At 51.0% G+C, this 26,779-nt stretch overlaps 1 protein-coding gene across 7 annotated transcripts in view; it reads right to left on the reverse strand.

The window, feature by feature from the left end:
* The window catches only part of NUP93 (nucleoporin 93), a 757,735-nt gene that overhangs the window by 474,339 nt on the left and 256,617 nt on the right, over positions 1-26,779 (reverse strand). For all 7 annotated transcript variants that reach the window (XM_033940752.1, XM_033940756.1, XM_033940750.1 and 4 more), the window contains one exon: positions 13,444-13,536. In XM_033940752.1, coding sequence (XP_033796643.1) covers positions 13,444-13,536 — 93 coding nt within the window. The remainder of the gene's footprint in view (positions 1-13,443; positions 13,537-26,779) is intronic.

A 26,779-nucleotide genomic window follows, 5' to 3' on the forward strand; every position in this document is an offset into this window, starting at 1 on the left:
AAATCTGCGAAGTAAGGATAGCTTTGAGCATGTCCTCGAACATAGGCACTGAGACCAGCAAATGCTGGTGTTGAGGTGCAGCAGTGTGCCCCTTTGGGGACGACCACGAGGAAGAGTATTCCCTACGTGAGGAGGCACACTTAGGACGATGTCTTAAAGAGGCCAACGAAGCGGCACTCGCATGAGACTCCGAGGGAGGCTTCTTTGCTGGCACACCTGCGGAAGGAAGAGGAGACTTACCCGAGGCCGGGGTGGCAGGAGGATTTGAAGTCAGGGCCTTCGAGGACAACTTCACCGAGGTCGAGGCCTTCGAAGCCGAAGCCACCACTGTCGGGGCCAAGGCTGTCCCTGCTGTCTCCATGGGGCCAAAAAGTTGGAGGATTGTGGCCACTCGCCAACGAAGAGCCCGAGGTTGGAGAGTAGCACAATGCGGGCAATATTCAGCGCGATGATCAGCCCCAAGGCACTCCACACACCAACGATGGAGGTCAGTGATGGAGATCACCTGGGCGCACTTAGTGCAGTTCTTAAACCCAGAGGCCAGGATATAGTAAAAAATACAGCCGTGGCCTGACAAAAAACAGTAGCTCGCTCAAAAAAAAAAAAAAAAAGTACGAGGAATTGAAAAATTTATTATTATTTTTTTAAAAAGACAAGACGCGCTGTACAGCGACTCACCCGAAAACAATAAAGCAAGCCACGGTGCAAAGAGGCACTATGAATTCATGCAGAGCAAGGGAGCAGGGCTTCTGGCTCCGCAGAAAACTTAGAACTGAAGCCACGCTGAGGAGATACATGCCCTGAGTCGGGCGGGAGGGGCATTCACCCATGCGCGGTACACTCGCAAGCTTGAAGATCTTCAAGCAAGTCTGCTTGCGAGAACGGATGCTAGGGGGCTCCGTAGATGACGTCACCCCACATGTAGAGAATATGCTGCCTGCTTGTCCTGGGATAATCTGTAAATTGTCTAGGAGGCCCTTATGGAATAAAATCGCTACCCCCCCTGTGTTTCCCCTTCGCAGAAGCCGCAACACACTCCCCCACCCACCATTGTTTCAACTTAGTATGTTCAAGATCTATCAAATGGATCTCCTGAAGAAAGGCCACATCCACCTTATGGCTCTGTAAATGTTGTAAAATTTTTGAGCGTTTAATGGGGGAGTTTATCCCCCCTACATTCCAAGTGGCAAAGTTAACCAGGATCCACTGTCACTAACCTCGCCACATACTCCACCACCAGTCCCATAGGACCCAGCCACCCCAGTCACTGACCAGGTCCCACCAGAGCATCAGCTGACCACCCGTTAACAATTCTGGGCAGAGAGTACCATCCCCCCAACCCCTCACCCCAATTCCCAGCCCCTCCCCCCACCTTCTCCCCTTCCCCCTCCCCCCAGTTCCCAACTCATATCTACATCTCAAGACCATCCAAACAGATCTCACCACCCCAGCCGTCCAAATGCACACCACCACCAGCCCTGAAATGCACATAAAATATATACAATATACTCTATTCACCGCAATCAACCTCCACAAACAGCTCCCTACAGCTCTCATCCCTCACACAACCCCCCATAAATGGCTCCCCAGGCATTCTGCAGAGAAACTACTCAAGCCTACAATGCTGTCCCCATGCGGGCAGCTGCCCGTTATTTCACACCTGACCCCCCTCCCGAATCCCCACCACACACATACACCCCAATCAATCCACCATCCCTCCCAAAAACACTTATCCAACACACACCCACTGCCCACCTCTCACATGAAGGACCCCTCAGCCTCCAGACAACTAAACCTTCTCAGGCCTTTAGTTAAGTCCATTGATGATCTGTAGCCCTCTCTGGTGGGCTGTCCGGGAGGCTCACTGCTCACAGCGCTCTGCGCCACCACTCCTCTAGTCTGCCGCCACCAACTGGAAGGTCCAGCTCACTCCTCCCATTGCTCTCCAGCAGGGCCCCCCACAGGAAGATTAGGAGCACCTAGTTCCTGTAGAATCGACCAGGCCTCTGCTACGGTACGGACCCGTCTCGTCGCACCCCCACCGTCAGGGCCATGGCAAACGGATAAAGCCACCGATATCTGAGGCCTTCTCGGCAGAGATTGGTGATCACCACTTGCAGATCCTTCCTCTTTCGCAAGGTTGCAGCTGTCACATCCTGATAAATGTCCACCCGCAGATTATTCCATTTGTAATCCCTCTGCTTCCGCACTGCATGATAATGTCCTCCTTCACCCGAAAACTGCACAAGCACAGAATAATGTCATGGGGCAAGTTGTATTTTGAGCACCCCAAAGCCCGATGTGCTCGTTCTATTTCTGGCACCCTCCCCTCACCTACCAAGGCACTAGTGAGGATGTCAGTATAAATGTTCAAGGCCGTCTGATAGGCATTCTGATAGGCACTTTCTTCCGGCATCCCCCCGGATCCGGAGATTACACCGCCGGGATCTGTTTTCCAGAGATTTCAACTTGTCCCACATCGCCAACTCCTCCATGCCCACTGTACTTTTGCCACTGCCCACTGTACTTCTATAACGTCCTCCGTCATGGTGTTAACATGCGTTTCCACCACATCTTGCCTTTTCACGAGCTCCCCCAGGTCTTGTTTTAAATCTGTCACTGCTTTTGTGACATCGTGGCACAGGGACTGCATTTCTTTACGAATGTTCAGCAACAATTCTCTCAAGGTGTCCGGTGTCTCCTGGGAACCCCCCTCCACACCAATGCCTGGATGATCATGGAGTTCCACGTCTCCCCCCATAGCAGCCTCCAACACCACCATCTTGGCTGTCTGCGTCGGACTTCCTGCTGCCTTCGGGACTCTTTGCTTCTTTCCTGCAAACCTGTAGCTGTCCAACTTTCTCATCGTGGACATCCTACACGGCTGACAGCCTGTCGCGATAATTTGGGGGTCGCGGATGCTGCTTGTGGGGTGGTTAAGAAAAGAATCGCAGCTGCTCCACTAGTGCTCCTGTTAAAATTGCCTCCTATGAAGCACGACTCACGGGCCACTCCACACCACCACTCCACTGTGATGTGCTCTGTGAACAATCAAGGCCGGTGCCCCAAGCAAGGAACCAGCTCCCACCAGCGTGGGCCAAACTTCTTCACCTCCAAGAAGTGTAGCCTGGAACATCCAGATCTCAAGCGGTATTCCATTTGCTCGGCTTGCCCCCGTTGCAACCAGCACCTGAGTCTCTCCCGTCTGGCCCTTCAAACGCCAAACCGCACCTTCACTCCACACCACCGTAAATCCCACAAACTGCCATTAAAGCGGTCTGGTCTCCTACCACATGCCCCGCCACCAGAATGGTCTCCTATGGCGAGGAAACCAGCATGCCAATGGATCAAGCAGGCAAGTCTAGGGCTAGGGCCCGCACAGGGCGGTGCTACTGCAGGCGTCAGGTGATCTCCCACTCAGGGCCGGGGGTTGCATGGAGCCATCTAGGATAGGGGACAGTGTATTGCAGCAATGCGAAGGGAACACACAGCAAGGGTCACCTCGAAGCCACGTCGGGCGCAACGCCAGTCCAATCATGCATTTGAGGAGCACGGAGCCCGTCTGTTAATCGATCATCAAAAAGTGCACTCGCCCGAATACAGAGCTTTAAGAATTCCAGGGCCGCATATCCGCTCCAGTGCACTCCGCTGTCTATTCTCAAAGTCTGTCACAGCATGCCCGCCAGCCGCGTCTCTGTACGCTGTCATTGAAGATGAAGACCCCGCGGATGCACCCGCTCCATGCGGTGAGCAGGCCGAGGATCCATCATCCAACCGCGGTCCCGATTTCGCCCTTTCGCTCTCCTTTCGGGTTACCTTGGGGCCCGGTGCATTCTTCCCTCTCTAGCACCGAAGGCAGCAGCTCAGATCCTCTGCTAGCATATTTTAAAGCGGTGTTGTTAGCGGCTGAAGACGGAGCCTCTACTCTAGGCTGCCATCTTCGTCGGTGATGTCACTTCTTCCCAAATAAGTTGTACTTAAATATTGTCACAAGCCCGACTCCCGTTCCAGCCTTGTTGCCAGTTAGGAGCCCCAGAAATTGCCCAGTGAAACTGGTTAGAGCTGACCAGTATGCCCTGCAGGGCAGGAACAGGACCAGAAAGCTCAGGCTGAGTTCAGGCAGGACCTAGTACATAGCCCTGGGAAAAACGGTTTGGTCCCTTTAAATCCTCCATCTTTGAAACTGCTGACCAAACAGTTTAGAAGGCAGCCTCAGCTGCAGAAAGCCCTTCCCCCACGTAGGGCTGGGCATGGCACAGCAGCTCTTGAGTATTTAGAGAGCTGGCTGTCTCAGAGGAGGGGGCAGTCTAAGGAAGCTCTCATGCTGAAAGAGCCTCCACCTCTTCAAGAGCAGCAGGAAATGCTGAACCCAGAGACAAAGGAAGCAGCCCAGATAAACCAGGAACCAGAGGAGATAGACTGGAGTGCTTTGCCAGAGTTTGTGCTTCCTTAAGAAATGGAAGTAAGCTGAATGGACTGTATGTTTGTTTTGAAAAGATTTCTTTTTCTTGATTTTTGGGGTTTGGCTGTTTTGCTGCTGGGACAATTACTCAGCTGCAGAAATGTTTTAGTAGCTGAGAAGGTGAATGGACTATGCTTGCAGAGGAAGGAAAGTTGCTAACAATTTACTTTGTGATTTGAAAGTTGTTGGTTTTTTTTTAGCCAAGATGGCCGCTGCAAGCAGAGGCTTGGCTGCAGATAGGCAGCACTAGCAATGTCCTCCCTGAAGCTGTTATAACCCTGAAGGTTGGGGGCAGGATTTGCCCGACATCTATGTGGTGGGTTTTTGAGGGTTTATTTTTGTATTTTGCTTTGGCGAGGTACTACTTTGGCAAATCCACCAACCTTCTGCTCCTTAATTCCTGCAAAGGAGAGAACTACAGCATTGCAAAGAAAGCAATGTTACTTACCGTAACAGTTGTTATCCAGGGACAGCAGGCAGCTATTCTCACTAGTGGGTGATGTCATCAGACAGAGCCCCGGTACGGACGTCTCACAAGCACGTGTTGCTTGTAGAAACTTAAAGTTTCTAGATGCCCGCACCGCGCATGCGCCGGTGCCTTCCTACCCGGAGATCCGGGCGTGTCTCCTCAGTTCAGGTAGCTAGCCTGAGAAGCCAACCCAGGGGAGGTGGGTGGGACGTGAGAATAGCTGCCTGCTGTCCCTGGATAACAACTGTTACGGTAAGTAACATTGCTTTATCCCAGGACAAGCAGGCAGGTATTCTCACTAGTGGGTGACCTCCAAGCTAACCTCAGTGGGATGGAGGGGGAGTTGGCGACTTAAGAGAATAAATTTTTCAATACTGTTTGGCCAAACTGTCCATCCCGTCTGGAGAGGGTATCCAGACAATAATGTGAGGTGAATGTGTGAACCGAGGACCAGGTGGCAGCCTTGCAAATTTCCTCGATTGGTGTTGATCTGAGGAATGCTACTGAGGCTGCCATTGCTCTGACCTTATGGGCTGTGACCTTACAAGGGAGTGATAATCCAGCCTGGGCATAGCAGAAAGAGATACAAGCCGCCATCCAGTTAGAGATGGTGCGCTTTGATACGGGTCTTCCCAACTTGTTAGGGTCGAAGGAGACAAAAAGTTGAGGAGTGGTTCTGTGTGGCTTGGTGCGATCCAGGTAGAAAGCCAAGGCACGTTTACAGTCTAGAGTGTGAAGGGCCGATTCTCCGTGGTGAGAATGAGGCTTAGGGAAGAATACTGGAAGTACAATGGATTGGTTGAGATGAAATTCGGAGACCACCTTAGGCAGGAATTTCGGGTGAGTGCGGAGGACCACCTTGTCATGGTGGAATACTGTGAATGGTGGGTCCGCCATCAATGCCTGGAGTTCGCTGACTCTGCGAGCGGACGTAAGGGCTACAAGGAAAAGAACTTTCCAGGTGAGATACTTCAGAGGGGCCCTGTTGAGTGGTTCAAACGGGGGCTTCATGAGGTGGGAAAGGACTACATTGAGGTCCCAAACCACTGGGGGTGGTTTGAGAGGAGGGTTAACATGGAAGAGTCCTTTCATAAATCTGGCGACCACCGGATGGGCCGAGAGGGGTTTCCCTTGTAGAGGTTGGTGGAACGCCGCAATAGCGCTCAGGTGGACTCGTATGGATGTGGACTTGAGCCCAGATTGAGATAGGTGCAGGAGATAGTCCAGCACGGAGGATAAGGAAGCTCGCTGGGGTTCCTTTGACTTAGAAACGCACCATGAGGAGAATCTGGTCCGTTTCTGGGAGTAGCATTGACGAGTGGCGGGCTTCCTGGAAGCTTCCAAGACTTCCCTCACTTCTTGTGAGAATTGGTGAGGGGTTACGTTGAGAGGAACCAAGCTGTCAGGTGGAGAGACTGCAGGTTGGGATGAAGTAGTGATCCTTGATGTTGAGTAAGTAGTGAAGGAAACACTGGAAGTGGTACTGGTTCCCTGCTGCTGAGTTGAAGTAGGAGGGAGAACCAAGGTTGTCTGGGCCACCGAGGGGCTATTAGAATCATGGTGGCCCGTTCGAGTTTCAGCTTGACCAGAGTCTTCTGGATCAGCGGGAATGGTGGGAACGCATATAGAAATCGTTTCCCCCAGTTCAGTAGAAAAGCATCTGCCTCGAGGCGATGAGGAGTGTAGATCCTGGAGCAAAACTGAGGCAGTTTGGCGTTGTGGGGAGCCGCAAAGAGGTCTATCTGAGGCGTCCCCCATTGCGTGAAGATTTGGTGAAGGGGGTTGGAATGGAGAGTCCATTCGTGCGGTTGTAGCAGACGGCTTAGTTTGTCTGCTAGGACGTTGTTCTCCCCCTGGATGTATACTGCTCTGAGTAAGGCGTTGTGGCGCACCGCCCAGTCCCAGACTCGTAGAGCTTCCTGGCAAAGGAGGGACGAGCCCGTGCCCCCTTGCTTGTTGATGTAATACATGGCAGCCTGATTGTCTGTGCGAATGAGGATTACCGTGTCGTGAAGTAGATGTTGGAAAGCTTGGAGCGCATTGAAGATGGCTCTGAGTTCCAATAGATTGATTTGGTGTAGTCTTTCCGCACTGGTCCAGAATCCTTGGGTGCGGAGACCCTCCAGGTGGGCCCCCCATGCGTAATTCGACGAGTCGGTTGTGAGAACTTTCTGATGGGGGGGAGAGTGCATCAGCAAACCTCTGGATAGATTCGAAGAGGTCATCCACCAAAGTAGAGACTGCCGAAGAGCAGGTGTGACTACGATGCGTTTGGATAGTGGATCGGATGTCTGATTCCACTGTGATGCCAGGGTCCACTGGGGGATCCTGAGGTGGAGTCTGGCAAAGGGTGTCACGTGTACTGTGGAGGCCATATGGCCCAGGAGCACCATCAGTTGTCTCGCCGGTATGGTTTGGTGAGTGATCACCGACTGGCCGAGGTGAAGAAGAGACTCCATGCGTTGCCGGGGCAGGAATGCTCGGAGTCGGGTGGTGTCCAGGACCGCTCCGATGAAGGGGAGGGACTGGGTAGGTTGTAGATGGGACTTGGAGAAGTTGATCTCGAAGCCCAAATTCTGGAGGAAGTAGGTTGTAGCCAAGGCCGCCGAAGTGACCTCTGGGGCTGACGGGGCCTTGATGAGCCAGTCGTCGAGGTATGGAAAGACCTGTAGACCCCTGTCCCTGAGTGCTGCGGCCACTACCACCAGGCACTTTGTGAAGACTCTGGGGGACGAAGATAGGCCGAATGGTAGCACTCGATACTGTAGGTGCAGATTTCCCACCCGAAATCTGAGGAACTTTCGGGAGGCCGGGTGAATGGGGATGTGAGTGTAGGCCTCTTTGAGATCCAGGGAGCATAACCAGTCGTTCTGCTCGAGGAGGGGGTATAGAGAAGCCAAAGTCAACATGCGAAACTTCTCTTTGACCAGGAACTTGTTGAGGGCCCGAAGGTCTAAAATGGGTCGCAGGTCGCCCGTTTTCTTCGGGACGAGGAAGTACCGGGAGTAAAACCCTCGGTTCAATTGGTCTGACGGGACCGTCTCGACCGCCCGAAGCTGAAGTAAGTTTTGGACTTCCTGAAGAAGAAGGGCGGTCTGCGTCGAGCTTGAAGGATACTCTCTTGAAGGATGGTCCGGGGGGACCCGGTGGAATTGAAGGGAGTATCCTTCTCTTATGATGGAGAGGACCCATAGGTCCGTGGTTATGGCCTCCCATCTGTGGTAAAAAAGATGGAGGCGGCCCCTTATGGGAGAGGCCGAGGTTATGCTCCCGGGAGGGGCGTCAAAAGGGCTGGGGAGCCTTAGGTACAGCGGGTGGCTGGACTTTTTGCTGAGACTTCTGGGGGGGTTGTCTCTTCGCAGGCTGTCTCGCCGCGGGCGTTTGTCTGGGCATGTAACGCCGCTGGTAAATCAGGGGTGGCCTGGAAGGTCGAGACTGTTGAGGTTTGGGTTTGGGCCGTAGGATGGATTGAAAGGATTTTTCATGATCCGACAGCTTCTTGGTAACAGTTTCGATAGACTCATCGAACAGGTCGGCTCCAGCACATGGTACGTTGGCGAGTCTGTCCTGTAGGTTGGGATCCATATCGATAGTACGGAGCCATGCCAGGCGACGCATAGCTACCGCGCTTGCGGCGGCGCGTGCCGAGAGTTCGAATGCATCGAAGGGGGATTGCATCAGCTGGAGTCGTAATTGGGAGAGGGAGGCTACCACTTCCTCGAACTCGAATCGAGCTTGGTTGTCTATGAACGGAGTGAACTTGCGGAGTACCGGCAAGAAGAACTCCAGATAGGAAGAGAAAAAGAAGTTGTAGTTTAGCACCCGTGACGCCCTCATGGAGTTTTGGTAGAATTTTCTACCAAATTTGTCCATCGTTCTTCCCTCTCGGCCCGGCGGTACAGAAGCGTAGACCTGGGAGGGATGAGAGCGTTTGAGGGAGGACTCGACCAATAGGGATTGGTGGGAGAGTTGGGGGCCCTCGAACCCTTTATGGTGCACGATGCGGTATCGAGCATCGAGTTTGCTGGGGATCGCCGGTATGGAATACGGCGTTTCGAAGCACTGCATGAAGGTCTGGTCCAGTAATTTATGCAAGGGGAGCCGGAGCGACTCCGTTGGAGGGTTAGGTAAGTGCATGGTGTCCAGATACTCTTTGGAGTATCTGGAGCCCGTGTCAAGGGTCACATCCAGATCATCCGCCATTTGTCGGAGGAATGATGAGAAGGACAATTGTTCCGCCAGCGTCGGTCTGTGGGACGGGCTGGAGGAGGATGAGGCCTCCAGGTCTGTGGACATCGGGGAGTGACAAGGAGAATCGGGTACCGGTGTCTCCTCGTACTCCGGGCCCCTCGGAGGGGACACCTCTGTTGAGGAGTATCCCCTACGTTGCAGTTTTTTCTGCGGTGACACCTCCGAATGGCGTGAGGAGTGCCAGGATGAGTGTCTCGATCGGTGCCCGTCTCGGTGGCGGGACGGGGATCGGGATCGTATGTGCATCGCATGGTCTCCCGAGGCCCCCAAGTGGATAGGGCTGGAAGCGGTGGATCGCAACTGGGTTTGCGATGCGGGTTCTTGCGATGCTACCCAAGTCTGGTAAGGAGTGCGGAAGAACTCTTCCTGACTATGCCCAGGGCTTCGAGTATCGAGCGGGGGTCTGGTCCCATGTTGGCGCGGAGGCGTAATGGGTTCTAATGGCGGCATATCGGTAAGCGAGGTTTGCCGCGTGGGCATCGCCGCCCTCCCCCGTTCGTCCTCGTCGGTTGTCGAGGTCGAACGGTGTGGGGGAGGGGGAGGGGGCGGACCGCCCCTTTGGGTCGGTACCGGGAGGTCACCCTGTATGGCAGCGATGAGCCCGGGTCCGATGGTCTGCATGAGCTCAACGAATTGAGCTTCCAGCACGGACCGTAGCGAAGCCGATAGGGAGGGATCCGCACCGAAAGGGGGTCCTCCTGCACGGACATCGCGCTCCTTCGAGGTCGAGTGCTTCTGCTTAGCAGCTTTCGGCACTTTGATGACCATTGGTGGCACTGTGGAAGGAAGAGGTACCTGAACCGAGGAGACCGGGGCAGGCACCGACGTCGAGCTCGTGGATGGTGTCGGGGCGAGCGATGCCGGTTTCACCACACTCGATGCAGGGGTGGTCGATGCCGGTTTCGCCCGGACCGGGGAGGTATCAGATGAAGTGGAGGCTGTGGGATCCTTAGCTGCGTCCATCTTGAACATCGATTCCCACAATAGGCAACGCCGCTTGAATGAGCGTGCCGTAAGGGTAGAGCAAGGCCCGCACGATTTCGGGATGTGGTCAGGGCCCAAACACTGCAAACAGCGCCAGTGAGGGTCCGTGAGTGAAATCGCGCGTTGGCACTTGCTGCACTTTTTAAACCCGGTGGTTGGCCGGGACATAGGCCGGAAAATCTCCGCCGCGAGGTCGAAGCCAGTGGGCCTGAGCCACGTGGCCGGCCCGTTCGACCCGCCGGAGGAAATAATCTTCTTTTTTTTTTTTTTTTTTTTACGAAAATAAAAGAACTGTTAACTGTAATTAAAAGAAAGGCGAAAACGCGGACAAGGAAGGCAAATTTAACTGAATTCAGCTAGCGCATGATGAAGTTGAACTTCTCAGCTCCGCGGAAAAGAAAGAACTGAGGAGACACGCCCGGATCTCCGGGTAGGAAGGCACCGGCGCATGCGCGGTGCGGGCATCTAGAAACTTTAAGTTTCTACAAGCAACACGTGCTTGTGAGACGTCCGTACCGGGGCTCTGTCTGATGACATCACCCACTAGTGAGAATAGCTGCCTGCTTGTCCTGGGATAAATAGTTTTTTTGTGTTTGGCCCAAAGACTATTTGTGATTGAACTTGTGCTTTACTCTGTTGAGGCCATTGTATAGTAGGACTTACCTGGAACATAAGCTGAATGCTTAGGCGTTAAGCAGACCAGGCTGGTGAAGACTGCATTATTGTTTTATTTTGCTCAAGGTTGCTGATATTGTTGGATTCTTTTCCACATTTTGTTTTGCCAAGTTTTGATGAGAAATAAATTTGATTTAATTATTTTGACTACTTACCTGTGTGGTGCCATTCTGACTAGAGTTGCGCGGGGACAGAAATCCCACCCGTCCCCACCCAAGTCTCACCCATCCCCACCCGTCCCCGTGAGGAATCCCTCCATCCCCACCCGTCCCCGCGAAGAATCCCCTCCGTCCCCGCCCGTCCCTATAAACTTCAGAAATAGTTATTTCATTTAATTATGCTACTGAATTAAAGGCTCTGGTAGAAACCCATTTACAAATAAGCAAAAAGACTTTTTTTAATTTGGAAATATTAATTGGGAAGAATACATACTTTGTAAACGGGTTTCTACCAGAGCCTCTTTTGTTTATAAATTTTTATCAACACAACTAATATACTACTTTATCCTGAAGCAAAAAAAAAAAAAAAGAAATATAATTCTTTTCCTACCTTTGTTGCCTGGTTTCTGCTTTCCTCATGTTCTCATTCAGTTCCTTCCATCCACTGTCTCTCTTCCTTCTGCGTCTTCCATTTGCTCTGTTACTGTGCCTCTCCCTTTCTCCCCCCCCTTCCAAATTGGTCTGGCACCCATCTTCTTCCCTCCGCTCCCCCCATAGTCTGGCATCTCTGTCTTCTTCCCTGCCAGCGTCTTCTCCCCACTCTCTCTTCCCCATTTCCTTTCAGCGTCCTTCTCCCCCCCCCATCTTCCCCATGTCCTGTCAGCGTCCTTCTCCCCCTCTGTCTTCCCCATGTCCTTTCAGTGTCCTTCTCCCCCCTCTGTCTTCCCCATGTCCTTTCAGTGTCCTTCTCCCCCCTCTGTCTTCCCCATGTCCTTTCAGAGTCCTTCTCCCCCCTCTGTCTTTCCCATGTCCTTTCAGCGTCCTTCTCCCTCTCTGTCTTCCCCATGGCCTTTCAGCGTCCTTCTCCACCCCCCCCGTCTTCCCCATGGCTTTTCAGCGTCCTTCTCCACCCCCCCCCCCGTCTTCCCCATGTCCTTTCAGCGTCCTTCTCCACACACACACACCCCGTCTTCCCCATGTCCTTTCAGCGTTCTTCTCCACCCCTTTGTCTTCCCCATGTGCTTTCAGCGTCCTTCTCCCCCCCCTCGTCTTCCCCATGTCCTGTCAGCGTCCTTCTCCCCCTTCTGTCTTCCACAAATGCTTTCAGTGTCCTTCACCCCCCGTCTTCCCCATGGCCTTTCAGCGTCCTTCTCCACCCCTTTGTCTTCCCCAGTGCTTTCAGCGTCCTTCTCCCCCCTCCTTCTCTCCCGCCCCGGGTGCAGCACAGCCGGCCAGGTCCCCTTACTTTTGTGCCGACAACAGCCCCGGTCTGACAAACCTCCTTGCCCTTAACCGCGAATCTAAATTTCCTTCTTACAGCTGCTGTAAGAAGGTAATTTAGATTCGCGGTTAAGGGCAGGGAGGTTTGTCGGACCAGGGCTGTTGTCGGTTGGTCAGGAAAACGCCACAAAAGTAAGGGGACCTGGCCGGCTGTGCTGCACCAGAGGCGGGGCGGACCGCCCTCCTCCCTTGGTAGCCACTCGAGCCGCGAGGCTACTCCTCCTTACCTACCCTGCATGCAACACAGAGCCGAACGGAAGTCTTCCCGACGTCAGCGCTGACGTCGGAGGGCTTTGTTTAAGCCCTCCCTCCCCTCCAACGTCAGCGCTGACGTCGGGAAGACTTCTGTTCGGCTCTGTGCTGCAAGCAGAGCAGGTAGAGAGAAAAGCCGCGCGACTTAGTACATCCAGCCCCGCAGGAACCCCGCGACCCTAGGAGGCGTCCCCACGGGATCCCCGCGACCCTAGGGGGCGTCCCCACGGGATCCCCGTGACCCGAAGGGAGAACCCGCGGGATGCCCGCGGGTCCCGCGAGATTCCCGTCGTCCCCGTTCAGCTCTCTAATTCTGACTTTTATCCACAAGGTAAGCTCTCCACCACAGATACTTCCTCCCTCTTGGGGAAGCACGCCAGGGCTAGCTAGTAGTTGTGTGCTGGTCCCTGCCTTGCCCTAAGGGACGGCCACGCTACAATATACAGTGAATATTTATTATACAGACCTTTAATTTTACAAGGTATATAAATTTACAATAGAAACCTTAAAAAATGAATGGGCAGCTGTGCAGAATTAGGTCAGAGCAGAAGATTTAGACATCTAGTACTAACTGTCAGCACTAGGTTCTAACTTAAGATACTAGAATGAAGGAGCAGGGATAGCTGGCCACAATTTAAGCATTATTCCTGCACCTGGACTCATTTAGATGCATAGAGAAGTATTCAAGTTCTCAGCTGCTAGGTGAATTAGTAGAATTTTCCTCTAAAAGAAACACATTAGTACAGATGCTTCATGCAATGTTATAATGCAAAGCTAATGCACTCACAAGCGTTCAGACTATATCTACTAAAAAGTTCAAAGTGTATCATATACTGCAAGATACAATAATTCTCTTGTACACCATTATGTTCTGACATTCCCCATATTTTTACTAGTGTTGTTGACTATACCTTATCATTGAGTTTTTCAGCTACAGAAACACAAAGATCTATTAGATTTGGTTGCAGATTCCCATTCACAATCTTCTCATTATATATACAAATCTATATTATAAGACAAGAAAAAAAAAGTTTAGCTGTATTAGCATAGAAGAGCATGTCAATTTTGGAGATGTCAATTTAACATTTCATATGAAAAATCAACAACTAGCTTTAAATTTTGTGTACCATATATACTCGAATATAAGTCGATCTGAAAATTAGTCGAGACCCTCATTTTTCTCCCGAAAAAGGAGGAAAAGAGGTTGACTAAAATATATGTCGGACAGTTTAATATTCAAATGCCCTGCCAGGATCTCCACCCAGTGTCCCTGCCCTCTCTCCCCTGCCAGGCACTGCACCCAGCCCCCTCCCTGTCAGGCTCTCCACCCTGTCTCCCCCCTCCCTCCCAGGCTCTGCACCCTGTCTCCCCTCCTTGCCTTATACATTGTACCTCCTCTCTGCCGCATATCTAGAATCCCTAGTGGTCCAGAGGTGTAGCAGACAGGAGCAAGCTTTCTGCGTTCCTACCCCGCTGCTAAACCGGTCACTGCTGTGAGTTCTGGCTTCAGCTGTACTGACCAGGAGCACGCTATGGTGCTACTGCATGGTGCTGAATGGCTTCCGTGAATTCTCACAAGACTCGCCACAGCCATTCAAGAAGCCGCTCAGCGCTGAGCAGCAGTGCCAAAGCGCGTTCCTGCTCAGTACAGCTGAAGCCAGAACTTGCAGTGACCAGTTTAGCAGCAGGGCAGGAGCACAGAAGGCTCGCTCCTGCCTGCTACACCTTTTGATCACCAGAGATTCCAGGTGCATGAGTCAAAGGGAAAGCGCAGCATGCAAGATATCAGCAGAGAGAACATACAATGGACAGGGTGCAGAGGCTGGTGGCCCAGCAGAAGCCTGTGACAAGTCCGTGAGGGGGGAGGCGGGGGCACTGGCCCAAATATAAACCGAGACCTCCATTTTTGGGCCAATTTTTTGGCCCAAAAATCTCAGTTTATATTTCAGTATATATGATAATATGTTATTTACTTACCTGGCATTTCTAGGAAATTATACAAATTACTGAAATATGTTTAAGCGCTCTCATAATAGTTTTTATGCGTTTGCATTGCATTTTGCCAATTTATCTTATTTACCCATTTTGACACTAACACAGTTTCATTTTCTCATTCACAGGTTTTCAACATAGCATCATGGCAATATTCTAATACTTAAGGTTTGGACTCATTTATATCTTTTGGTGGGATCAGGCAGAGAACTAAATACCTGCAGCTGAACTACTAACTGTCATGGATCTCATTAGATATGGGTAATATTTGAGAGACATCAGTGATCAAGACAGATGAAATTACAACACTGATGAATTAAGTAATGACTGGATAACTTTCTCAGTAGTATAAAGCAAATACAAAATACAGTGGGGCCTTGTTACACAACAAATACCAAAGAACCCCAAAATAAGACTCACCTACTACAAAAGCCCCAAAACACAAGGCTTATTTCTTAATCTCTTTAAAATTTCTTACTTACAAATACAGTCAAACCTCGGTTTACGAGTGCACCAGTTTGCGAGTGTTTTGCAAGACAAGCAAAACATTCGCAAAATTGGCACCTCAGAAACTGAGCTTGACTCGATTTGAGGGCCCCCCCCCCCTCCACCAGTGATCTGGCATCCCCCACCCACCCAAACACATTGGCATACCCTCATCTGGCACCAGCACCAGCACCAACGCACAGGATGTGCCGGTGCCCGAAGATCTGCTGTCTTCCTTTTGCTGGGCCTTGAACATCTGCGCATGCTCAAGGCCTTCTAATCTCACTCTCTCCGAGATTCTTGGAGATTCTGAGAGTCTTGGAGAGAGTGAGAATAGAAAGCCTTGAGCATGCGCAGATGCTCAACGCCCAGCAAAAGGAAGACAGCAGATTTTCGGGCACCGGCATGTCCTGTGCGTTGGTACTGGTGCCAGATGGGGGTAAGCCAATGTGTTTGGGTGGGTGCGTGGGGAATGTCAGATCGTGGCAGGGGGGCGCAACACGACCGGGGGGATACCGGATCTTGGGGGGGGGGGGGATGTGGAGCAGTGCTGGTGGTCTCGGGGGGGGGGGGTTTAAGATGGAGCAGCGCCGCTGGCCTTGGGGGGTGGGAACGTATCAAGCGAGTTTCCCTTAGTTCCTATGATATACGAGTACTTTGATATACGAGTACTTTGGTTTACGAGCATGCTTCTGGAACGAATTATGCTTGTAAACCAAGTTTCCACTGTAATTAAATAACCACCAGGTACCCAAAACAGAGGGAAAGCAAAGCCTTAGATTTTGTACGGGAGTCATACTCCTCCAACCTCCTGTCTCAGTCACCAGCATAAAACCTTTTCCTGTGCTCAAAATTGGAAAACGTATTCATACAAAGTAATCAAACAGTGTCCAAAAAGAGTCCAAATAGAAAAAACAACTTGATTATAACTTTACCTTCTGTAGTACGTCCCGATTTCTCATCAGGTTTGTGGGCATCACACATTTAATTTAAGGTCTATTAAAGAACTCGTATATTTTTTATTCTTCTAGTGACTACTTTGATATTACAAGCAAACCACAAATCCCACATATACTTGAAGTTCAGAGTATTTCAGGCATACAGGATTGCAATACAAAGCTTCTCAGGCATATCAATCTCATATACAAGTTACTCTCAATACTCAAAGAGATCCCGAATTTTCTCAGCCACCATCATCGCTGCTTCAGGGAAATAAGTAATCAAAGAACGATAAATAATCAAATGATCCCCATGGCCATTAACATGAAATGTTAAACGCTCAAATGCCTTGAAATATAGCAATAGAGGGAAGGTTTTTATGCCGGTGACTAAGACAGAGAGTTTGGAGGACATTTCTCTGTATGACTCCCATACAAAATCTGAGGCTTTTCTTTCCCTGATGGTTATTTAAATATTTGTTTGCAAGTAAGAAATTGTAGAGATTAAGACAAAAGCCTTGTTTTGGGGAGGCTTTTGTAATAGGTGAGCCTCATTTTAGGATTCTTTGGTATTTGCTGTTTGTTATAGCCTACTACCCCCACTTTCAACTTCCTGTTAAAAGCAGCCACATTACATTAGGATTAAAGCAAAGTTAAAATTCATGTGGGAAAAAGTCAGCAAAGTTTCAGTGGCACAGCAAAACATGGAGGATAAAGATCTATGGAGCAGCTCAACACACTAATTCACAAATTTACCTGCAAGTAAGAAAGAGTTATACTGATGTGGGATACAATTCTGCCTGTATCAGTGGAATACATATGCTTTGAGACTGCAGTTAGCTTTTGTAAAAGGTCAAAGAGAAAGTCAGTAGTGTTGGACCTCTTCAGATTGGACCAGTTGACTGCCCTGAAAACAGAAGACAAGAACTACAACAGAAAAGGCAGGCAAAAAGGAAGGATGATGAAAAAAAGCGGAGAATGAAGAGTGAAAAAAGAACAGCAAAAGAGCAAGAGATGATGGATTGATCTGTGCTTGAAGTGGAACAGGGAGATTCAGATGGTGTGGTTGAAAAACCAATGGAGGGAGCTCCTGTTGTTCTACAGAAAGCTAAGAGGCGGCCAAAATATAATACTGAGAATATTAAAAAACATAGCTGTTGCTGGTTTTTAAGGCACCATAGTGAACTAAGAGAGACAGCCAAGATTGCTACAGGACTCATCCATCACTCACTTGGACACTGCTTTTGGTGAGTGATCATAAGGTGAAGAGGGCTCAGGCAAGAATCATGAAAAACTTGGATGTGCAGTTTGAGGAAGAACAGCAGCAAAATGGCACCAGTTGCATTTTATTTGATGGTTTTCATGATGATACCAGGGTCATGTTAAAGGCAGAAGAGAATGGCAAAATGTATCCAGGTATGGTGAAAGAGGAACATTACATAGTTTGTATGGAGTCAGGAGGCACATATCTAACATTTTGTTCCTACAAAAGCAACTAAAGAAAAAAACTCATGCAGAAATAATTACTGATAATTTAGTTGCATGGATGAGAAAAAAAAGGAGCAATGTGAAACACAAGAGAAACCTCAGAGAAATATGAACCATACTTAAGTGAATTGTGAGGGAGTCTAAAGAACTTTACAAATCCCCCTGCTGGATACTCCCTCACAGGGTCAGAGCTACATTAAGAGGTGTGGCTCTTCCCCGGAAGAGAGAGAGACAAGAGGGGAAGCGTCCAGGAAGCAGCTGCCAGGAGAGATAAGAAGCAGGGCAAGAGTAAAGAGAGAGTCCTGGGGAGAAAAGAAGGATTCTAACCACAGGCTTTGACGCCAACTACTAGGCATGATGTTTGGCTGAAGTAAGCCAGCTACCTATTTGCATAAAAACTGTGAGCCTTGTTCTAGGGCAGACATGTCAAACTCTGGCCCGCGGGCCAAATCTTGCCCGTGGGGGTACTGAAATTTGGCCCGCCAGACAATTTCCAATTTCCCTTAAAGCTGGCCCGGCGGTACAAGCGCCGCATCATTTGTAGATTCATGCCGCATCATCTGTAGGTTCACGCATTCTGCAGAGGATCACTAGTCGGCAATGGCAATCCTAGCAGACTGCTGTAGCCTCAGCTGCACATTCCCTCTGGTGTGGTCCCACCCCTACTCTGTCGTACGGGACCGCACAAGAGGGAATGTGCAGCTGAGGCTACGGCAGCCTGCTAGGATCGCTACTGTCAACCAGTGATCCTCTGTAGGCTGCGAGAACCTACAGATGATGCAGCGTGAACCTGCAGAGTCAGGTCCCAAGCAGACTTGCAGCTGAGGAAAGATAATTTGGGGGTGGTATTCTTAGGAAGTTATAATTTAGTCAGGCAAAAATAAAAAAAAATTATATATAAATATTCAATATAAAAGCGTTACAGGTATCATATTAAATAAGCTTGACATATTTCATGTGATCCCACCATTAGTTAAGCACAAGTTTTTTTTATAATTTACCCCAAAATAAGTGAATAATTATGAGCTCAGTTAACAATCCTGATACTGGTGTTTCAGAAACAGCACAGCTTTGTCTTTTTTATTTATTTTGTTTGCATCACAGAGCTGGCGTGGGGTTGGAGAGTTTGTAACCCTATAATTCTACTAAGACTAAGGGGTCCTTTTATTAAGGTGCGCATTTAGTGCAAGCTAAATCGGTTAGCGTACCTTATTAAAAGGACCCCTAAGTATGTTTTAAAAAATTTGGCCCTCAACTTAGTCTTTTTTTTTCAGATTTTGGCCTCTTATGTGATTGAGTTTGACACCCCTGTTCTAGGGTCTGGCTAAGACCGTAACAGGTGTTATCCAGGGACAGCAGGCAGATATTCTCGACATGTGGGTGACATCATCCATGGAGCCCCGACGCGGACAGCTTTTCAAGCAAACTTGATTGAAGATTTCAAGTTTGCTGGTGCTGCACCACGCATGTGTGTGCCTTCCTGCTCCACTAGAGGGCGCATCCCCTTCTTGTGGTCTTCAGTTAAGATAGCTAGCAAAGAAGCCAACCCCGGGGAGGTGGGAGAGTTGCGAAAATATCTGCCTGCTGTCCCTGGATAACACCTGTTACGGTAAGTAACTGTGCTTTATTCCAGGACAAGCAGGCAGCATATTCTCTACATGTGGGTGACCTCCAAGCTAACCAAAAAAGGGACGGAGGGAAGTTGGCAATTTAGGAAAACAGATTACGCAAAACCAACTGGCCAAACCGGCCGTCGCTCCTGGACAAAGTATCCAGACAGTAGTGTGAGGTGAAGGTATGAACCGAAGACCAAGTGGCAGCCTCGCAGATCTCCTCAATTGGCGTGGACCTGAGGAAAGCGACAGAAGCCGCCATTGCTCGGACTTTATGTCCCGTGACCCGACATGCAGCGAGAGACCAGCCTGAGCGTAGCAGAAGGAAATACAAGCAGCCAACCAGTTGGACAAGGTGCGCTTGGAAACAGGACACCCCAACCGATTAGGATCAAAAGACAAAAATTATTGAGGAACCTTCCAATGAGACTGGATGCGTTGGAGATAGAATGTCAACGCCCTCTTACAGTCAAGAGTATGAAGCGCCACTTCACCAGGATGAAATTGGGTTTAGGAAAAAACACCGGAAGAACGATAAGACTGATTAAGGTGAAAATCTGACACCACCTTAGGCAAGAACTTGGGATGAGTGCGGAAGACCACCTTGTCATGATGAAAAACAGTAAAAGGAGAGTCCGCAACCAAAGCCTGCAGCTCACTAACCCTGCGAGCAGAGGTGAGAGCAAGCAGGAAGATCACCTTCCAAGTAAGGAACTTCAGATGAGCTTTGTCCATGGGCTCAAAAGGAGGTTTCATCAATTGAGCAAGAACCACATTGATATCCCAAGCCACAGGGGGAGGCTTGAGAGGAGGATGGACATTCAAGAGACCCCTCATAAAACGAGAAACCAAGGGGTGGACAGAATGCGACTTCCCATCCAGCTGCCGATGGAAGGTGGCAATCGCACTAAGATGTACACGAACCGAATTCGTCTTGAGGCCAGACCGAGACAAATGCAGAAATAATCCAAGACCGAAGGTAAAGAAGCAAACAAAGGTTCCACCCGATTCGAACCACACCACGTGACGAATCTAGTCCACTTCTGGGCATAACACTGCCTATTAGAAGCTTTCCGAGAAGCCTCCAGAACATCCCTCACCGACTGGGACAACTCAATGGAGGAAGCAGAGTCGGCAGCCGCACTGAAGTGCAGGAAGGTCCCGCGATGACTGCATTTGCTGCCATGCCTCCAGAAGACGTGACGTCGGAAGGGGTGGACCGGCAGCTGCAGTCATTGCGGAACCTTGCTGCAACTCCCTGTGTCTGCCGGCCCACTCCCTCCATCTTCCAGAGGCAGAAGCAACAGAAGCAGTCATCATGGGACCTTACTGGTTTGGAGGGAGAGAGGAGTATAGAAGGGTGGTGGAGGGAGAAAATGGAGGTCAGGGTGGTATGGAAGGGTGGTGGAGGGAGAGGAAGGGGGCAGATGTTGATGGAATTGGTGTGCAGGGAAAGGAGAGAGAGACATAAGGGGTAAGGATACTGGATGGAATTGGGTTGGAGGGAAAGAAAGGGGGCAGATGCTGATGGAAGTGGGGGGAAGGGAGAGGAGAGAGTGAAATGGCAGACCATGGGGATGTGGGAGAGGGAAGGGAAGAAGAGGAGAGAGATGCCAGACCATTGAAGGAGGGAAGGGAAGAAGATGGATGTCAGAATAATAGGGGTGAAGGGAGAGATGGAAGGGGAATACAAGGAGAGAAGATGCCATATAGAAGGGGCAGAGAGAGGGTAGACAGTGGATGAAAGGAAGAGAGTGACAAGATTATGAGGAAAGCAGAAACCAGAGAAGACAATTTAGAAAAAAAATTCTATTTATTTTTTTGCTTTAGGGGAGATGCATCGCTGTTTCTGTGGTGTTGCATTGGTGTTGCATTGGTGTTGCACCAAGAGTCCAGCTTCTTGGTGGTTCAATTTAACCTTTGTCTACGTTTTTCTATTTTATCCCCCCTTTTACAAAACTGTAGAGCGCTATTTTAGCACCAGCCATGGTGGTAATTGCTTAGAATTCTATGAGAGTCTGAGCTGTTACCACCATGGCTAAAAAGCAATGTTACTTACCGTAACAGTTGTTATCCAGGGACAGCAGGCAGCTATTCTCACTAGTGGGTGATGTCATCCGACAGAGCCCCGATACGGACATCTTGCAAGCATGTCTTGCTTGAAGAAACTCAGAAGTTTCGAGATGCCCGCACTGCGCATGCGCCAGTGCCTTCCCGCCCGAAGCTCCGGGCGTGTCTCCTCAGTTCAGGTAGCTAGCAGAGAAGCCAACCCAGGGGAGGTGGGTGGGACGTGAGAATAGCTGCCTGCTGTCCCTGGATAACAACTGTTACGGTAAGTAACATTGCTTTATCCCAGGACAAGCAGGCAGGTATTCTCACTAGTGGGTGACCTCCAAGCTAACCTCAATGGGATGGAGGGAGAGTTGGCAACTTAGGAGAACAAATTTTGTAACACAGTTTGGCCAAACTGCCCATCCCGTCTGGAGAAAGTATCCAGACAATAATGAGAGGTGAATGTATGAACCGAGAACCAAGTGACAGCCTTACAAATCTCCTCAATCGGTGTCGATCTGAGGAAGGCTACAGAGGCTGCCATTGCTCTGACCTTATGGGTTGTGACCTTACAGGGAAGGGGTAATCCAGCCTGGGCATAGCAGAAAGAGATACAAGCCGCCATCCAGTTGGAGATGGTGCGCTTCGATACAGGGCTTCCCAACTTGTTTGGATCAAAGGAGACGAAAAGTTGAGGAGCAGTTCTGTATGGTTTGGTGCGATCCAAGTAGAAAGCCAAAGCACGTTTACAGTCCAGAGTGTGCAGAGCTGATTCTCCAGGATGAGAATTAGGCTTTGGAAAAAACACTGGAAGCACGATGGATTGGTTAAGATGAAATTCAGAGACCACCTTAGGAAGGAATTTCGGATGAGTGCGGAGGACCACCTTGTCATGATGGAAAACAGTGAAAGGTGGGTCCGCCACCAAGGCCTGAAGCTCACTGACCCTTCGAGCAGATGTGAGGGCCACCAGAAAAACCACTTTCCAAGTGAGAAACTTTAGTGGAGCCTTGCTCAGAGGCTCAAAAGGAGGTTTCATAAGCTGAGAAAGGACAACATTGAGATTTCAAACCACTGGAGGCGGTTTGAGAGGAGGATTGACATGAAAAAGTCCTTTCATAAATCTGGAAACCACAGGATGAGAAGAGAGAGGTTTCCCTTGTAGAGGCTGATGGAAAGCCGCAATAGCACTCAGGTGGACTCGTATAGATGTCGACTTGAGACCGGACTGAGACAGGTGTAGAAGATAATCCAACACAGAGGATAGGGAGGCTCGCTGAGGCTCCTTAGAATTGGAAACACACCATGAAGAAAATCTAGTTCATTTCTGGGAGTAGCATTGACGAGTAGCAGGCTTCCTGGAAGCCTCCAAGACATCCCTCACCGCCTGGGAAAACTGGTGGGGAGTTATGTTGAGAGGAACCAAGCTGTCAGGTGGAGAGACTGCAGATTGGGATGAAGTAGAGATCCCTGATGCTGAGTAAGCAGTGAAGGAAACACTGGAAGAAGGAATGGCTCCCTGCTGCTGAGTTGAAGTAGAAGGGAGAACCAAGGTTGCCTGGGCCACCGAGGAGCTATTAGAATCATGGTGGCGTGGTCTGATTTCAACTTGACCAGAGTCTTCTGAATGAGAGGAAATGGAGGAAACGCATACAGAAATCGATTCCCCCAATCCAGCAGAAATGCATCTGCCTCAAGTCGATGAGGAGTGTAGATCCTGGAGCAAAACTGAGGCAGCTTGAAGTTGTGGGGAGCCGCAAAGAGGTCTATGTGAGGCGTCCCCCAATGTGCAAATATCTGATGAAGGGGGTTGAAATGGAGAGTCCATTCGTGAGGCTGGAGGAAACGACTTAAGTTGTCTGCCAAGACATTGTCCTTTCCCTGAATGTAGACAGCCTTGAGGAAGACATTGTGGCGAACTGCCCAATCCCAGACTCTGAGAGCTTCCTGGCAGAGGGAGGCCGATCCCGTGCCCCCCTGCTTGTTCACATAATACATGGCGACCTGGTTGTCTGTACGGATGAGGACCACCATGTCGTGAAGCAGATGTTGAAAAGCTTGAAGAGCATAGAAGATGGCTCTGAGCTCCAGAAGATTGATCTGATGGAGGCGGTCCGCACTGGTCCAGAATCCCTGAGTGCGAAGCCCATCCAGATGAGCCCCCCAGGCATAGGTCGAGGAATCGGTTGTGAGAACCTTCTGATGAGGAGGCTTGTGAAACAGCAAACCTCTGGATAGATTCGAAGAGGTCATCCACCAATGTAGAGACTGCCGAAGAGCAGGAGTGACTATGATGTGTCGAGTCAACGGGTCTGACACCTGAGTCCATTGAGAAGCTAGGGTCCACTGAGGAATTCTGAGATGGAGCCTGGCAAAGGGTGTCACATGAACTGTAGAGGCCATGTGGCCCAGGAGGACCATCATGTATCTCGCTGAGATGGACTGGCGAGAAGATACAGACTGGCAGAGACGAAGAAGAGCATCCATGCGCTGAGGAGGAAGAAATGCTCGAAGCTGAATGGTGTCCAGTACCGCCCCGAGGAAGGGAAGGGACTGGGTAGGTTGCAGATGAGATTTGGGAAAATTGATCTCGAAGCCCAGGCTCTGCAGGAAGCAGATCATTGTCAAGGTCGCCGAAATGACCTTTGGAGCCAACGAGGCCTTGATGAGCTAGTCGTCGAGGTATGGAAATACCTGAAGACCCTTGTTCCGGAGTGCAGCGGCCACCACCACCAGACACTTCGTGAAGACTCTGGGAGACGAGGACAGGCCGAACGGAAGCACCCGATACTGCAGATGTAGATGTCCCACCCGAAATCTGAGGAACTTGCGGGAGGCCGGATGAATGGGAATGTGAGTGTAGGCCTCCTTGAGATCCAGAGAGCATAACCAGTCGTTCTGCTCGAGGAGAGGGTAGAGAGAAGCAAGTGTCAGCATGCAAAACCTCTCTCTGACTAGGAATTTGTTGAGGGCCCTGAGGTCCAAAATGGGTCGCAGGTCGCCCGTCTTCTTCGGAACAAGGAAGTACCGGGAGTAAAACCCCTGGTTCAGTTGGTCCGTCGGGACCAGCTCCACGGCACGAAGCTGGAGCAAAGCCTGAGCTTCCTGGAGAAGAAGGGCAGTCTGAGTCAAGTTGGAAGGATACTCTCTTGGAGGGTGGTCCGGAGGGACCCGATGGAAATGAAGAGAGTATCCTTCCTTGATGATAGTAAGGACCCAGAGGTCGGTTGTTATGGCCTCCCAGCGATGATAAAAATGATGGAGGCGCCCTCCGATGGGAAAAACAGGGGGAGGCAGAACGAGGCTGGTTATGCCCTCGACGAGGCTGGTTATGCCCTCGACGAGACAGTCAAAAAGGCTGAGTGGTCTTAGGGACAGCAGGCGACTGAGCCTTAGGCTTACCCTTCTGGGGAGGCTGACGCGTCGCCGGTTGCCTCGCAGGAGGAGTTTGCCTCGGCTGATAACGCCTCTCATAAATCAACGGCGGACGAGAAGGTCGAGACTGCTGAGGCTTCGGCCGAAGGATAGATTGGAAGGACTTTTCGTGGTCAGACAACTTCTTCGTGACAGTCTCGATGGATTCATCAAAAAGGTCCGCCCCAGCACACGGGACGTTCACCAGGCGGTCCTGAAGATTCGGGTCCATATCAATGGTCCACAACCAGGCCAACCGGCGCATCACCACCGAGCAGGCCGCCGCTCGGGCGGAGAGCTCGAACGCATCATAGACAGATTGCATTAACTGAAGCCGAAGTTGGGACAGCGAAGCAACCACTTCCTCAAACTCAAACCTAGCCTGGGATTCGATGTATGGTGTGAAATTCCGAAGCACAGGTTGAAAAAATTCCAAGTAGGCTGCAAAGTGGAAATTGTAATTCAGGACTCGAGATGCCATCATCGAATTCTGATAGATGCGTCGACCAAACTTATCCATGATTCTGCCCTCGCGGCCCGGAGGCACTGAAGCATAGACCTGGCCAGGATGAGACCGCTTGAGCGAGGATTCGACCAGGAGGTCTGGTGAGAAAGCTGAGGACCCTCGAAGCCCTTATGATGCACCGTGCGGTACCGCGCATCCAATTTGCCAGGGACCGCAGGGATAGAGTAAGGAGACTCGAAGCATCGCATGAAGGTCTGGTCGAGGAGCTTGTGCAGGGGAAGCCGCAAGGACTCTGCCGGAGGACGAGGCAAGTGCATGGTATCGAGGTACTCTTTGGAATATCGAGACCCAGCATTGAGAGTAATGTCCATGTCATCCGCCATCTGCCTGAGGAACGATGAAAAGGACAGTTGGTCTGCCGTCGCCGGTCTTCGAGACAGACTAGAAGAAGAAGAAGCTTCAGGCTCCAGAGAGGCCTGCGAGCAACAGGGCGAGTAGAAAACTTCGGGGTCCTCGAACTCCGGGCCCGGAGGAGGAGACCCAGTCGAAGGAGCATACCCCAACCGAGGCAATTTCTTCTCAGGCGAGACGGTCGAGTGTCGCGAGGAATGCTTCGAAGAATGTCTGGATCGATGCCCCTCCCGATGCCTGGAAGGGGATCGAGCCCGTCTGTGAGAAACTGGGTCAGATGCCTCCAAAGAGCAGATTGGACTCGATGCCGTCGATCGCAGATGCGGCAGAGTCGGAGGCTCCCCCGACGCTGCCCAGGTTTGATAGGGGGTTCGGAAGAACTCGTCCTGCTTCCTGCCATGCCCAGGACTGGGTGGCCCCGAAGGTGGACGCCACACTGAGTCATGGGGCGGGGTAATCGGTTCCAAGGGAGGCAGGTCACTAAACGAGGCTTTCCTCGAGGGGATGGGCTCCAAGGGAGGCATATCACTAAGGGAGGCCCTCCTCGAGGAAATTGGTTCCAAAGGAGGTACAGCGCTAACAGAGGATCTCCTCGAGGACCCGGACACCGCTCGCCGCTCCTCCTCGCCGAGCAACGAGGTCGTGCGGCGAGGAGGAGGAGGAGGGGGCGGTCCGCCCCTCGAAGCCGAAGCTAGGAGGTCACCCTGGATGGTGGCAATCAGCCGAGGCCCCATGGTCTGCATGAGCTCCACGAACTGAGCCTCAAGGATGGACCGCAACGAAGCCGATATGGAGGGATCCGCACCAAAAGGGGGCCCTTCCGCACGGTCTCCGCGCTCTTTGGGTGCTGCTTGCCAGTCTTCGGCACCTTGAGCACCACCGGAGGAACTGTCGGGGTCGATACCTGCTCCGAGGAGACAGATGAAGGCTCCGGCGCCGAAGCCGGGGCCGAAACCGGTGTGAACGACGCCGGTTTCAGGAGGCCCGAAGCAGCCGGAGAGGCAGAGGGCTTCGCAGAAGGAGTCGAAGCACCTGTCGATGTCGAAGCTGCAGGATCCGATGAAGCTTCCATCTTGAACATGGACTCCCACAGCAGACAGCGGCGCTTAAACGCTCTCGCCGTCAGAGTGGAGCAAGGCCGGCACGATTTCGGGAAGTGATCCGGTCCCAGACACTGTAAGCAGCGTCGATGAGGGTCCGTGAGCGAAATCGCGCGCTGGCACTTGCTACACTTTTTAAAACCGGTGATCGGCCGGGACATAGGCCGGAAAAGCTCCGCCGCAAGTCGAAGGCGCGGGGCCCCAGCCTCGCGGCCGACCCAGTATCGGAAGGAAAAATTTTTTTTTTTTTTTTTAAAGAAATCAAAGAAAGAAATAAATGCACAGGA

Source organism: Geotrypetes seraphini, chromosome 4 (genome assembly GCF_902459505.1).
Source record: "Geotrypetes seraphini chromosome 4, aGeoSer1.1, whole genome shotgun sequence".
Classification (NCBI taxonomy): Eukaryota; Metazoa; Chordata; class Amphibia; order Gymnophiona; family Dermophiidae; genus Geotrypetes; species Geotrypetes seraphini.